Consider the following 15,054-nt stretch of genomic DNA (forward strand, 5'->3'; position numbering starts at 1 on the left):
AAGAAGATAAAGTTCATTTAATACTACAATCTTCACACAGACATATGGAGTTTTTTTAAACATTGTTTGAAACAAATAGTTCCTATTCTAACGTACATTTTAGATTTACTGAATAAAAGATATTATAAGCTCCACATCCCGTCCTTATTTCTTCAAAAAAAGTTATACGTTTCAAATTCAGATATGATAAATCTTAAATAGAATTTAATACTTTTTAGTGCTAACACTTTTATAATCTCTACATCAGCCACTTCAATAGAATTAAAACATTCTACAAATTTTAAACTCGGATAATTGTCAGTTAAAAACCATATTTATCAATCAGATAATTCTGACACAAAGTTTTTTTATAAACCTATGTTTCTTTTATCACATTTTATTAATACTTCTATCAAATAACGATGAAGAGTTAGTTGCATTTGCATTAAAGAATCCTCGTTTATTTGCTAAGTTCTACTTTCTTATTCGTTTCTTCTAATATTCTTGGTAATTTTAATGCAGTATAATAACCATTCTCAATGTTTCAAGAATAGTAAGTACTTTTATCAGTTTCTTTGCCAAGTCTGTGTTTTCTATAGTTTTCTCTATAAGTTTATATTAATCCATCTAATTTACTTTATTACTGACACTCATATTATTATTTCTTCTGGATTTCAAAACAATAAAGTATTTATAAAGTAAAGTGGTTCTAATTTAGTACGTGGTATTTGTTTATCAATTTTAGTTCTCTGAAATTAAAATCCGTGAAAGTATAATTTATTGTTTTGTCACCAAAATTATTCTTTAAATCCTAAAATTATTTTTGAAATCCTCATCATACAACTTTTCATCTCTCTTATTCAATTTTTTAATTTAACTCTTCTGTGTTTCTAAAATTTAATGTTTATTGTTTATTGAACTTTTCTTTAATGATTTTTGAGTCTTATTAAATAGTTATTGTAGAATCCTTTATTACTTTCTATTTGTATTTGTGGTATTTTTATAAATTTTAGCATTGAAAAATAGAATGTTAAATAGAATTTCTTTATTCAAAGATGTATTATTTCATTCTTGTTTATTTTTATTTCTTTATTTAATGTAATTCAAATTCCAAAAATAATATTTAATTTTAGATACTACATTTTATTTGTTAGTGTTTTAGGACTAATTGATATTGTCTATAATCCCTTTTTCTATAGACCTCTTATGACTCTGATTTCTTAGGAATTAATTTTGAGTACTCTTATATTATTACAATAAATTTATAAAAAGAAATATTTTTATGATAGCAGTTGTTCTTGGTTTTTGTATGTTGTGATAATACTTAACTGATTAAAATGATGTTTAAACAAATGTGATGGATAAATTTATTTTATTATTTTACTATTGCACTTATTTCAAAATCGATAACATTCTGCGTTATGGTTAAAAGGATAATTACATGATAAATTGAATAGTTAACACTAACACATATAAGATTAAAACATCTTCAAACCTATTACAAAATATCAATTCTTCTTATTTAATACATCTCCTTTTTTCTTTAGTCAGGACATTAAACAGGTTTGTTGATCTTTAAGTTTTTTGTGTTTTATTCGTTTTTAGATAATTTTAGTTTTCAAGATGGATATATTTTTTTATACTTTTTTTATAAGTTCAGAGTTTTATTAAAATTGATATTATTTCTGTTTCCTCTATTATCTGTTCTTTATTCTTTTTGGTTCAAGTGTATTTTTAATAGAGTAATTTATGATATTATTACTTATCTTGTATTTAATATTTTTGTCTCATTCATATGTATATCATCTGATTTTTTAATGTGTTTCTAATTTTCTTTTGAATTATAATCATCAATTTTATTAAATAACTTGATCATAACCAACCTAATTCAACAAATTAATAAGCCTCACTTCACTCAGTTATTACTGAAGTTATAATTTTATATTTCTATAAAATTGATCTTATTGTGTAAATGTAATTTCCCCCAGCAACAACTCCTGTTTTCATGTCTTGTTGTAAGAAATATGTTTTAATAAAAAAATATAATGTTAGAAGAAACAATAACATAATTTATGTTAATAGATTATCAAACTGAATTTAGATAATAAACTCTTTGATTAACAACTTTTTTCAAGAAAAATAACACAAAAGTAAGACAACTGAGTAGATGGTATGTTATATATTTCTTTCAATCTATCATCACTATTTTTAAATTTGCGTATAATAATAATTCTTTAGATGAAAAGATTTAATTTATAAATAAATCGGAAAACAAACTTCTTCAATCAAGTTAGTGCTCAAAAAGAGAAAGAAAATAGGTTAAATAAAATAACCTTAGATACTTTATTAATATAACAAAGCTTATTATCAGAAATAATAAAATTAATAATTTTACAGGTTATTACTAAATTCATTATATCTTTCATTGGTTTATAGTTAAAAAATTATTAGAAGAAATATAAAAAGTAAATGATATTGTATTGTAAAAGATAATTACTATTAAGTAAATTATAATAAAATATAGAAAAAGGTAGGATAGTTAGTTATAACAATAATATGATAAAGACAAGTTTATAAGAAACATATTTTTGATTGTTGTGAATATTTTAAATTTTTTGTTTTCATTATTTTTATTATTTTTTTAATAAAGAAGAAAAAAAGAAACTAACAACCAAAAATAAAAAAGAATAAAAACATTATTTTGAAGTAACAATCAAGACAATCCCAATGTTATCTTTAAAATGAGCTTAAAAGAAAATTCATTTAGACAAAAATTCATAGAGACTTTTGTTATAATTCAAAGCCGATTGTTGTATTCTTAAGAATCGTTGTTTCGAACAATCATTTTTAAAATGATTAAAAAAGTTTTGGAGAAAATCTTTGTAACTAGAATAAAAAAGTTCATCTCGAGACAACATATCTAATTCTTTATTTTGTAAAGCCTCTGACATTTCCATATAATCTTCTCCAAGAGTATACATATCTATGTCTTCATCACTAAACCAAGAATCTTCATCACCACTCATTTCGTTCATACCATTAGCTCTACTTTGTTCCATAGTATTTTTTTCATTTATATAAATTTGTTCCATTCCAATAAGATCAAGATATAGACTTAATAATGATAAAATAGTTAAAGGTACTCCTTTTTCATCTCTTAGATTATCAACTTCTTCAAAATCAATTAATTGTGCTTCATACATTCCATGAATTTTTCCTTGATATGTTCCTTTTTCTTTTACCATTTCATGCATTTTAACTGCATTTTTAAAGAGTTCAGGTAAGTATTGAGTGAGTTTTGTCTTAATCTCTTTGCAGGATATGAAAGCTCTTGCTAAAACAATTTCTAAATCACTATTTCCTTTTCCATTACCCCTAGCAGCAATTTGAACTATTTCTTGACCAATTTTATTACCATGAAACATTCCAAGGAGCATTAATGCTTCACATGCTTTCTTTAACAGGTATTCTTCTTCCATTAATCCAATTTTAACAGCTTCATCAAGGTTTTGTAACATGAGTGATACAATATTTTGTCCGTCATCAGTTTCCATGATATTAACATACTTTCTTAATGTTTCTATCATAATATCAATAGATAATTCTAAACACTGAGAAGTTGCTTTTCCTGCACTTAAAGATAATAATAATAATTTCTTTAATTCATCACCAAGTGCCATTGAATACTTAACTATAACTTTTGATACCATTAATATTGTTTGTGTTGGATAATCAGAACTTTGTCTTGAACAAAAGGCATAAATAGTTGGTAAAGGAGAGAATAAAAATTCAACAACCTTTAAGAAAATAGCTCTGTTATTAAATAAAGTAGTGAAAATTTGAATCATTGAATTTCTAACTTTAGGAGAAAGTGGATTATGTAAAAAACAACGTAATAATGAAGCTACTAATGGTTGAAATAATGTACCTGCTGGGGGTAAATATCTACAATAAGCTGATAAAGCATCTAAAACAAATGGTAATTCATCTGAACTAACTGAAAGTGAATTTAATAATGCAGAAAAGAAAGAAGTATAAAAAGGGGATATTGTAAAGTCTTGAATTGAAAGGCAATGAGTTAGTAATCTTAAGAAATAAGGTAATACTATAGGACAATAGATAAATTTATTAAATGCATTAGATAAAGCAGTTAAGAAAAAAGCTAAATCGGAATATGTTGCTGATGGTAATACAGATGATATACAAGTTAATGCATAACAAATATCATGATCAACAAAGTCTTCATTATTCATCATACCAATTAATTGAAAATCATTTTTAACAACATTAATAATAATACTATTAACTTCTTTTTGCATTGGGATATGTGCTTTTGTTAAATAATTAGCACAAATACTTAATATTAATAGTCCTGTTCCTCTAATATTTACAAAGTTACGTTTATGTAATATTAATAATTGTTCTCCTTGTTCTAATAATTGAAAACTACTCATAAATAATACATTTACAGGTACTATTTGGTGAAGTATAATATTATGAAAGAAAATAATTCCTGCTTCTGGTAATGTTGTAGATGATGTTTGAAGTACATTTTGTGCAGAATTATGAGATAATGTATCAAAAGGAAATGACCAATCTTGGACTTGACTACACATAATTCGTACAACAAATGTAACTATGTCATTAACTTTTTCTATATTATATTTATGATACCAGTCTAATGCTGCAAAAGCAGAAAGTACATCTACTAAGACAATTAACACTCCATCTTTAATATCAAAAGAAAGGTCATTAACTATTTCTAATGATTGCCATTGATTATTTTGTTGTTGTTGAATAATCTTTTGAATAACCATTAAAATACATGGTAATAACTTAGTAAAATATTTACTAATTAATTCAGGTGCATCTGAACATAAAAGTCTAATTAATGATAATGCATGATACCATGCTGGAATTGATTCTGAATTTAATATTGATTCTAAGGCATCAGGTAAATGTTGAAAAACCTCATTATTTAAATATTCAGGACAATCCATACCAATGAATGAAATAATACTTCCAATAATTTTCATTGCAGAAGGATTTGTCTGTGTTTGTATTAATTGGATGAGATCAGCACATCCACCATTCTTAGAACAAAGAGAATTTAATATTGATCTATCAATAAATGAATAACACAATAAAGCGTCTAAGACAGGTAATGACGCTGGTAATCTTCTAATCGATTCATTAATTAAAGCAAGTCTACTAACTTTATCATTTCTAGTAAGTGCTTCTAAGAAGAATGAAAGCATTGTTCCAATCCTTTGAGGACAAGTATGGATTTGAGGTAACACTTGATTAACACAAGCTGCAATATCTTGTTGTGGTAATTGGTTTGTAACTAAATTATTCTTACAAACAATAGCAGCTAATAATCTTTGATTTGGATCTACTGAATTACTTAATGAAATATTCAATAATACAGGAATTGATTGTGGTAATGAATTTAATAATACATGTTCAGCACTTTGTCGTGTTTGAGAATCACAAGGAGAGGTCAGTGTTTGGAGAGTATTAATAATGGTGTTTTCTTCTTGCATTGAGAGAATATTTAATAGTTTTCTTTTTTTTATTCTTTTAGTTTATTTTATTATAATTAATAGTTATATTACTATAAGATATATAAATTTTTCATTAGAATTTTAAATTAATACAATTTTTTGATAGAATGATAATATTTTGTTATATATAACACATAAAGAAGAAATGAATAAAGAAATTGAATTGAGAAACAAGAACTTAAAAATATAGTGAGTGATATTGCTCGTGAAACTAATGAATTCAATGAAGAAATATATTCAAATTGACAATAGTGTTAACTTCCTTGGATTACACACTGTTAATATAAATGTTGATCCAAATGAAACTGATGAAATAGAATTAAAAAATAGTTGTATAGCAATTTTGTTACATTCTGATTATTCTATGCAATGTTCAGTGTATAGTTATATTTTAATACCAAATGAATTTACATTACAAAACTTAATTACTCCATTTTTGAATGGTGGAGGATGTATGCATTGTAGTGGACAAATAAATCAACACACCACATCTATAATTTTTAATAATATTAAACTTACAATAACTACTGCAATAACTTCAAAACCAGAAGAATCATTAAAACTAATAAGAATGAGATGTTTAAAATGTCAAAAAAGTTCTGAAGTATGGACATTAAGAGAGTCAGTATATTCTATTTCATTAAATGAACTTTTACATTCTTTATCAACAACACATTCATTAGAATATCCTAAATTTCCAACATTTCCATGCAAAGATTATTTATATCATATTCTTGAATTTACAGGAAATGGAATTGCACTTCATTTCTCTTTATCTTTAATTCAACCATTTTCTATTCAATCTCAATTAATTCCAGACCAAATTTCACAAAAACAACATATTTTATCTGAAATAATTGAAATGAATTGTCATATGACAAAAGAATTAATGATTTTAAGAAAACAAATTCCTAAAGTTCAAAAGTCATTCGAAGCAAGAAAACAATTATATTCTAAATTAAATCAAATGGAAAATATTTATTTAGGTCAATCATTATTACAATTTACACCATCTGATTTAGTTAAGTTTCAATTAAATTTTTATGAAGAAACTATTGAATTCTCCAAACAATTTAATAACCAATTAGATTCTTCTAAGAATAAAGAATCTTTACTAACTAAAATAAATGAAGATATATCTAAATCTTCTTTACCTCAACTTACTGATCCTTCTACTCAAAGAAAAACTACAAAAGCTCCTAGACTTTCTCTTATTAATAATCAATCACTTGAAGATAATCAATTAATTTCTATTACATCTATTCCTTTAGAAGATGAAAAATTAGTATTAAAATTAATATGGAATGAACAATTAATTGTAGAACATAATGAAACATATTTCCAATTAAATCTATCAACATTACCAACTCTTTTTGCATTTGCTTTATCTACACAATCATATAAAAATTATCTTACTTCTAATAATCTTAGTTATTCTTATGATGAATTAAATGAATCAACAGTTAAACGTGTATTATCATCAACAGTTAAACCACATTTTGATTTTAAATATACTACAATAGTTGATACTATTCCAATAACAATTGAAGTTTCATTATGTTTTGCTTGTCAATTTCATCTTTTAAGATTATTGTATTACAAAAATTTATCAATTCCAATAGAAAATGCATGTCATAATTTTTTTAGAAGTGTGGCTTATATAACTTCAATAACAACACAAGGTGGTAAATCAAAAAGTTTATTCTTTAAAACATTTGATGAACAATTCTTATTTAAAGAATTAAAACCACCAGAATATGAAGCATTTTTAGATGGTGGAGGTGTTGGATATTTTAATTATATGTTAACTGTAGAACGTAAAACTGTTCTAGTAAGAAATCTTGGAGTTTTTTCTTCATTCATTAAAATTGGTAATAATAAAAGTGAAAAGGTTATATTCCTTATAATGGAAAATTTATTTTATGGAAAAGAACCTACAAAAACTTATGACCTTAAAGGTACTCTTAAAAAAAGAACATTAGAAGATGATGAATTAAAAGTTGGTTTAGATGGTAATTTTGTACAGTCATTGTCAAGAAAACCAATTATTGTTAGTAAAGAAGTTAAACAAGAATTAATGTCAATTATTAAAAATGATACACAAATGTTATCATCATCTAATGTAATGGATTATTCTTTAATTGTTGGATGTGATGAAAAAGAAAGATCATTAAGAGTTGGTATTATTGATTTTATACGAACATATACATGGGATAAACAATTAGAAAGTGTTGTTAAAAAAATAGGTGCTTTAGGTCAAAATCCAACAGTAATAGAACCAGAGTTATATCGCAAAAGACTTCTTTTATTTATCAATTCTGTGTTTATGATTATGCCTGATGATTCATTATTAGAATAACATTTTATTTTTTATATTTTTTTTTGTGTTATTTTAGTTTATTTATTTTAAATAATTTATTGTCTTTAAACTAAAAAAAATTAATAAATTGTTAAAATTGAAGGGAAATAAATTATAATTAAGAACATGATCAATCATTTGAAGTAGAAGCTGATTGATTCTCTCTATCATTTAATTTAAAAATTGAATAAATGTGATGAAGAGAAGAATTAGGAAAATCTTTTAATTTTATATTTAACTCAGAAATTGGTTGAATTGGTTTTTGTATTTCTAATACCTCACAAACATCATTAAGACATTCTAAAGGAATATTTTTCATTTTTTGAGTGAGGTAATGCATTTCTGAACGATTTAAAGGTTTTTGTGAATATTTTTTCTTAGATTGAAGAAGATTATTTTCTTCTTTTAAATGATAGTTAAGTTTACGAATACAATGTCTATAATAATTTTCAAAGATTTTATATAACTTTTCAGCATATGAATGAACATAATTTCCAGGAGGATTAAAAGTCATTGCATTAGTAAAAGTTAGTCTAACGTCATTACTAAATTGATCAATAGAATAATACATATTCTTTTTAATTTTTTTTATTACTGTTCCTAAATCCATTGGTGTTTTAATAATTTCAAAATAATTAGGTATATTCCATATCTCTGGATCTACTGGTTCCATAAAAACTTCACTTTCACTTACTTTCATTAATTGTTTCATAACATTCATACATAACTCTTTTTCAAAACTATTTAATGGTTCATTCTTAATTACTGGCTTCTCTTCAACTTCATATCCACTCATTGATCTTGTCATAGGTCTATGACTTAATCCTTCTTCAATTTTACTTTCTTTCTTCTCTCTTTCTTTTTTCTGTCCTTTCTTTTCTTCTTTAGAGACTCCTTTAATTAGCTTTTCACTTCTCTCTTCCATTCTTATCTTTAAGTTACAATTTTCTAGTTTGTTCTTATTGATACCATTTTACTATACTTTTATTATTTCTTTTATTTTCTTCTTAAATCACTAAAAATATTAAAATTATCATTAAAACATGGTTAATAAGTCTATGCTTCCTCTAATATTTATATCCCTTTTATTAACTTTATTTTCTTAAAACTAATTTATATATCTTTTAATAAACAATCATTGTAATTTCATCATTATTCCTTTTCTTCATTTTTTGATTCATAGAACCAATTAACTTCATCACTCTCAATCTACTCTTTCATTATCTCCTTTTCATAAAACTAATAAAACATATTTAAAGTTAATATTTTCTTAATTATTTCATATCCTTTCCTTATTAATAAATTATTGTCTTTTTGTATTTCTTTTAAAACATTAATCCTTAGTACAAAACTAATTCTTAATTTAATCTTAACAACCATTAAAACACCAACCTTTGTTCAAACCTATTAAATATCTTGGCAAATTAATTCTTCTTAAAACTTCAAAGAGAAACCAATATATTCGAAGTAAAAGATATAAATTCATGTTTTGTATTCTTTTACTTGACACTACTTCTGAATAAAACATATTCATAATATAAAGAAAAGAATAACTAACATAATTGTTAAAAGAATTGATAATATTTGAAGAATATGATTTAATTATTATGTCTATTCGTAAACTTTGTTTAGAAGAGAAAGTTAGAGTAATAAAACAAACTACATATAAGTTTCTCATTAGTGTGTGCACAGTGTGGACTATTATAATTATTAAATAAATCTTTAATTAGAACTTTTGGTTTATTAATGAATATTCCTAAAATTTGACTCTATGTTAACTTTGTTTAGTATTCATTTGAACAACTACTCTCTTCTATTCAGTGTTATGGTTAATATAATATCCTTTGTTTTGTAAAATAATTGATAATCTTCAAATATTATTTCTGATATGATTTTTAATTAACCCTCAATTGGATTTGAAAGAACTGAATACCATGAGCATACCCACAACTTGTTTTTTTTAATAGCCAAGACGCCATCTTTTTGGATATAACCTTTAGAATCAATAGTAGGACTTACTTCTAATTTTCCCTTTACAGAAAATATTCCTCTGTTAATAAAATCAAAAGTGATTAAAAATTTTTTTCAATACTAAGGATGAACTTTTAATTTCACAACTTTGCATTAGTCCTTTAAGATAAAACTTTACTTTAAAGGATATGGACATGACTAAATTCAATACTTTAAAATGATAAAATATTCTCTGATTGAAATGGTCCAATAAATCCATATGACTTTTCAAGTGTTATGTCCCTTCATTTGAGAAATAGCAATTGCAAATTGAAAAACTTTAGTAATAACACTTTTTCTTCTTAACAACTGCTCCTTCAAATGAAATTATTTTTTCATGAGAAAAAATAGAACAATTAGGTTTAATTTTGATAAATGTACTAATTCATATATAGAAACTTATCAATGATTATCCAATTTGACTCTCTCCGACTAATTTCATTGTTTTCTGTTTGTGTAATAACATAATCTTTAGAGTTAACTCTTTATTATTTTTAAGAGAAGACTTGTAAAAAATAAAACTTGAGTTGAGAGAAAACACATTCCATAATGGTGAATTTCTGGATGGTGTAATGTGTTACTTTTATAAATACAATGATTCAAACAAAATTATAACAAAACTTGATCTTATGAACTCTAATGAACTATTAACAAAAGAGCCTTAAATCAAGTTTTATCTGATCCAAAATAAATCACTCTATAAAATGAAAGATATCCCTCTATAGTATGAACAAATTTTGAAATATAAAATTTTTCAAACTGAATATTTGAATACTACAAACAATCTTTTACCTCTTATTAGATAACTAAATACTAATCTTCATGAGCAGTTTCTAATCATATGTTCTTTTATTATGATGCGATGTTTTGGACAACCTAATATGTTCTATTTTTCAAAATTAAATAAACATATCAATAGTTGGTATTTGACTTAAACATACTTATTTTCAATTAAATGTAATTCTTTGTATTGGTAGAGTATTACAGGAAGAAGAGGTTTTGTTCTGATTCCAACAATACCAATAACATTATTACTAAATGCTTTTGAAGAAACCATAAAAAGAATGTCTTCATTTGACTTATGGTGAAGTCCATAAATAATTTCATTTACTCGAAAGTTATTTGAGAAATTAGTTCGTTCGTATACTAAAATTTCTGCTCATTAAATGAACATTAAACACATAGGTTTTTTTCCTATTCACCAACAAGACTCTGCTTGAATCTCTAATTATGAGTGACGTTATCCAGCTTTTTCTTTTTGATTATTTATCATTCAAGAACTTTCAATATTAACAATGATATTATAACCGTTATTTTCTTGGATGGCAATCTCAATAGCTGATTTAATAAGTAATCTTCTTTTTATACTTCTTTCTATTGATTTGATTTTTGTAATTCTATTATTAATAATAGCTGCAAAAGTATAATTACTACAATTGATAAGTTCTATCATAGTTGTATTTCTGAAATATTCTTTCAATATTTGAAAATGGTTTATCTTTATTCAACCTATCCAACCTTTTTGTTTTTTTCCTTTTAATCGTTCTAAAGAAAGATATTCCATCATAAGTTTGATACTTAAATTTTCGTATTGGATAACTCTAATACTCTCAGTAATATTCATTCCATTTAAATAGTTGTAGAAAATGGTGAAAGAATTATAAATGGAATTGAAATTTGTGAGTTAATAAGTAGTGTTTGATTTCAATGTACAATTTGTCTGAGAAAAAAAATGGTAGTATTTAAATCATAAGAACTATAAAGATAATTCTCTTTTATGAATGATATATTCTCTTTAATATATATAGAATTTGAATAAACAATTAAAATACATCACTAAAGAAGAAACATATATTAATTATTACTAATTCTTAAATTTGAATTAAGTCTAACCAATCAATTATCCTTCATTGGATGTTCGTGACACAAGAACTTTCAAAGAAGGTTCTGTAAGAAGAAGTGTTTGAGTATCATCAAGAATTAATTTATGTTTAGTAATGAATTGAGACAAAGAACTTAAAGAATCAAAACACAAATCATCTTTTAACTTTTTCAGTGAAATAGATGGACGATAACTTAAACATATCATTTGAATTGTTTTAAATTGCATTCGTTCTATAATAGAGTAAATAACTTTCTTTAATAATTTAGGTGCTCTTTTATAAATAATGAAAAATGTATATGGGTCATCATTAAAATAAGCAATAGAAATATTAATTGCAATTTGAATACCAATATTTGCTTTAACAGTTTCTGGAAGAGTATCAACAATTGCTTTAAATTGAAAAAGTGAATTAACGTATGCAGTGTATAATATTTGAAATGAAGTAAACATTAATACTGATTCATCTTCAGCAGGGTATTGCAACTCTTTAAATAAGTGCATCAACACACTAATACATTGATTAAATTCACTAACATCTTTGTGTTGAATAGAATATTTGGCATGTACCTTATATACTAACACAGTAAAATCATTATTAATTCGTTGGATAGTAATGTCTTGACGAATGCCTTTTAATTGATCACACAAATAAGCATAATCTTTATTCTTTTTGTATTTCATTAACACAAAATTTAATGCTGTTTTTAGGGTTTCTTCATTCCTAATTTCATTTAACTTTGGCTCTCCTTTTAATCTATAATAACTCTTTTCTAATGACTTTGAGCACCCAACAATAGCAATTTCTTGGTTTATTTTATTAGGTTTTTGTGTTTCTTTATGAATCAGTTTAATGTGCTTTTCACTCTTTTTTAACTTTTTTGGGAATTTCTTTTTTAATGATAATTTCTTTGGTTTCATTTGATTGAAATCAGCATCAGTGAATACCACCTTTTTTTTCTCTGCAACAAGTTTATTTTTCATCCTTTTCTCAGCCTCTTTGATGGCTTGAAGACTCATAATAAAAGAAGACAAACAGTTCAATAAAAAAGAAAAAAAAAAAAAAAAGAAATAGTAAATTCAATAGTAAAATTTTTTATAATAAATGATTTCTTAATGTAATGTATTGATATTGAATTAGTTTTGTTCTCTATGTCTCCCATCATCCGGTTGAAAATCAGGAACTCTTCTTGGACTTGGGTATAAGGAAAGAGAAGGATTTTGGAAATAGTTATTTGAGTTTGTATTTAATTGTGTATTATTTTGAATACTTGAATAATTTGAATAAAGTAAGTTAAACATCTGGTCTAACTGATCAATTCTCCTTGTTAAACTTGTCCATTTCATTTTAGATTCTGACAATTCTCCTTTTATTTCTTCAACTTGATTTTGTAATTTATTAATATCAATACGCAATGAAGCAACATTTAATAATTCATCACTGTCACGTTTAGGTAGTTCTGTAGATAGTACATTTGAAGGGAAAAATGGTTGAAGTGTTTGTCCCAAAACATTCTTTTTATTTTTCTTTCTTTTAATTTTTTCAAGGAGTTCAGGATGGGTTCTTTGAAAGAACTCATGTTTAAAACATAAACCTTCTTTACAATCTAATTTATGAAATCCATAAATATTGAGTTGTCTAACAAACGAAGCAATATTTGAATGTTTAAAGTGTTTTGGTAATATTTCTTGTGCAAATTGAACAGGGTTATTAACACAAATTGCTGTTCCTTTTAGTGGTTCACTCCAACAAATAAGTGAGTTAGATTGAGGAGAATTTACTAATAAATATAATTTAGCAATGAATGGGGCACAATTATGAAGAAATTCTAATGTTCCTGGTGCTTCTCCATATCCAACTGTGTTGGCATTAGTGTTTTGGTTTTGTGTTTGAGTTGATTCTGGACTTTGTGGGTTAAAACTTTCTAATAGAGTTCTATTTTGATTTGTTGAAGGAAGTGGGATTTCCATTGCCATTATAAAGAATGTTCTCGATGTCTTTAGGATCTTATAGTTCGTTCTATTCTTCTTAGAATAAACTAAAGAATGTTATTGTTATGGTTATTATTTTTAATGTCCTTTTTTCTTTTTATTTTCTTTCTTCATTTCAATAACTCTCAAATTGAATATTATCAAAGAAAAATACTTATTTCATTTGTCCTAATAATCCAATTAATGAAAGGGTGTCTCATTATTGTTTTGGATTATAAAAGTTCTTGGATTATCAATCAAAAAAGTGACATATTAACTTAAAAAATTTTTCAAAAGTACTACATTAGGAATTCTATCGAAGGAAGAGGAGTTGAGCTATTTTGTATATTATGCATATTTATATTCATAAAAGTAAATTAAAGAAAGGAATGAGTTAGTATACGCAAAGGATTTAATGAGACCTGACAATCAGATAAATAACAAAGAAAAGAGTGGTAAAATCAAGTTGTCATTCTCACAAGTTAATTCTATTAGTCCTGAAGTGATTGAAATTAAGACTAGTTGATTAAATGATAAATATAATGGGATATATGTGTTGATAATCATTCCAAAGAAAATTGATGTAATTATGAAGGAAAATGTTCCTATTAATGTTTTATTTCCACAACGAGTTATTGGAAAATATTTACCACAATAACTTCCAACAATTGCTGCAAATGCATCACCTATGTCAACAGTAATTATAGTAGAAATAATTGCACAATGAAAATGACTTCTAAATAATAATAGTGGTAAAGTGTTTACATATAATAAAAGAAAAGCAGGAAATCCTGATGAAAGGTTTGGGTCTTGGTGTGAATCTCTGTATCGTTGGAAAAGTTGAGAAAGAGTACCATTTGGTGCGAATTGAATTCTAAGAAAGTCAAGAATAACAAATAAAATCACAAGATTGTTACTAAGAACTGATAAGAATAAAGCATTTGAACGAATCCCAAGTGTATAGATTAAAGCAGCAATAAAATGAAATGATTTACGTTGGACAGAAACATACATTGGTTGGTGTGGAAGAAATGCAATTACTACCATTAATACAAGTAAAAAAATCCACATCATTATTATTGGTGGATAATTTTTTATAAATGATTGAATTGTTGATGGTGCTAAAATAAATTGAGGTTGTTGAACAAAAATTAAAAGAAGAATTAATGAAATATGTGTTCCAAATTCACAATATGTAAATGGAACTCTAAATCTCATAAACTGAATGTTACATAAAATTGCTATAGATAAAAGAAATACAAGTAATAAACATATTATATGAATGT

The 15,054-nt window shown here is 24.9% G+C and overlaps 6 protein-coding genes across 6 annotated transcripts in view, besides 14 other annotated features; 1 reads left to right on the forward strand and 5 right to left on the reverse strand.

Moving 5' to 3' along the window:
• Positions 1-1,053: 1,053 nt before the first annotated feature.
• Positions 1,054-1,111: a sequence feature (AT_rich).
• Positions 1,112-1,222: 111 nt separating this feature from the next.
• Positions 1,223-1,263: a sequence feature (AT_rich).
• A 77-nt stretch (positions 1,264-1,340) lies between these two features.
• Positions 1,341-1,362: a sequence feature (AT_rich).
• Positions 1,363-2,350: 988 nt separating this feature from the next.
• Positions 2,351-2,373: a sequence feature (AT_rich).
• A 42-nt stretch (positions 2,374-2,415) lies between these two features.
• Positions 2,416-2,502: a sequence feature (AT_rich).
• Positions 2,503-2,579: 77 nt separating this feature from the next.
• Positions 2,580-2,628: a sequence feature (AT_rich).
• A 110-nt stretch (positions 2,629-2,738) lies between these two features.
• Positions 2,739-5,525, reverse strand: EDI_167760 (uncharacterized protein; the record flags this gene model as incomplete). Its single annotated transcript, XM_001739850.1, has 1 exon — positions 2,739-5,525. The coding sequence occupies one exon, from the start codon at positions 5,523-5,525 to the stop codon at positions 2,739-2,741; it is 2,787 nt and encodes a 928-aa protein (XP_001739902.1).
• Positions 5,526-5,531: 6 nt separating this feature from the next.
• Positions 5,532-5,677: a sequence feature (AT_rich).
• Positions 5,678-5,760: 83 nt separating this feature from the next.
• Positions 5,761-7,905, forward strand: EDI_167770 (phosphatidylinositol-4-phosphate 5-kinase, putative; the record flags this gene model as incomplete). Its single annotated transcript, XM_001739851.1, has 1 exon — positions 5,761-7,905. One exon carries the CDS (start codon positions 5,761-5,763, stop codon positions 7,903-7,905), a length of 2,145 nt encoding a protein of 714 aa, XP_001739903.1.
• Positions 6,039-6,060: a sequence feature (AT_rich).
• A 1-nt stretch (position 7,906) lies between the features above and the next one.
• Positions 7,907-7,955: a microsatellite.
• A 21-nt stretch (positions 7,956-7,976) lies between these two features.
• Positions 7,977-8,004: a sequence feature (AT_rich).
• Positions 8,005-8,035: 31 nt separating this feature from the next.
• On the reverse strand, positions 8,036-8,830 carry EDI_167780 (bromodomain-containing protein, putative; the record flags this gene model as incomplete). The annotated part of the gene is made up of 1 exon (XM_001739852.1): positions 8,036-8,830. One exon carries the CDS (start codon positions 8,828-8,830, stop codon positions 8,036-8,038), a length of 795 nt encoding a protein of 264 aa, XP_001739904.1.
• Positions 8,745-8,791: a microsatellite.
• A 158-nt stretch (positions 8,831-8,988) lies between the features above and the next one.
• Positions 8,989-9,037: a sequence feature (AT_rich).
• Positions 9,038-9,604: 567 nt separating this feature from the next.
• Positions 9,605-9,634: a sequence feature (AT_rich).
• Positions 9,635-11,815: 2,181 nt separating this feature from the next.
• On the reverse strand, positions 11,816-12,781 carry EDI_167790 (leukocyte receptor cluster (lrc) member, putative; the record flags this gene model as incomplete). Its single annotated transcript, XM_001739853.1, has 1 exon — positions 11,816-12,781. One exon carries the CDS (start codon positions 12,779-12,781, stop codon positions 11,816-11,818), a length of 966 nt encoding a protein of 321 aa, XP_001739905.1.
• Positions 12,782-12,842: 61 nt separating this feature from the next.
• Positions 12,843-12,869: a microsatellite.
• A 65-nt stretch (positions 12,870-12,934) lies between these two features.
• EDI_167800 (heat stress transcription factor A-4C, putative) lies at positions 12,935-13,774 on the reverse strand (the record flags this gene model as incomplete). Its single annotated transcript, XM_001739854.1, has 1 exon — positions 12,935-13,774. One exon carries the CDS (start codon positions 13,772-13,774, stop codon positions 12,935-12,937), a length of 840 nt encoding a protein of 279 aa, XP_001739906.1.
• Positions 13,775-14,197: 423 nt separating this feature from the next.
• EDI_167810 (uncharacterized protein) overlaps positions 14,198-15,054 on the reverse strand; it is a gene marked incomplete at both ends in the record, with an annotated part of 970 nt that continues 113 nt past the window's right edge. The window contains 2 exons of the mRNA XM_001733437.1: positions 14,198-14,975; positions 15,040-15,054. The exon at positions 15,040-15,054 is cut by the window's right edge and continues 113 nt beyond it. Coding sequence (XP_001733489.1) covers positions 14,198-14,975; positions 15,040-15,054 — 793 coding nt within the window. The remainder of the gene's footprint in view (positions 14,976-15,039) is intronic.

Source organism: Entamoeba dispar, genomic scaffold (genome assembly GCF_000209125.1).
Source record: "Entamoeba dispar SAW760 scf_1105229462485 genomic scaffold, whole genome shotgun sequence".
Classification (NCBI taxonomy): domain Eukaryota; phylum Evosea; order Mastigamoebida; family Endamoebidae; genus Entamoeba; species Entamoeba dispar.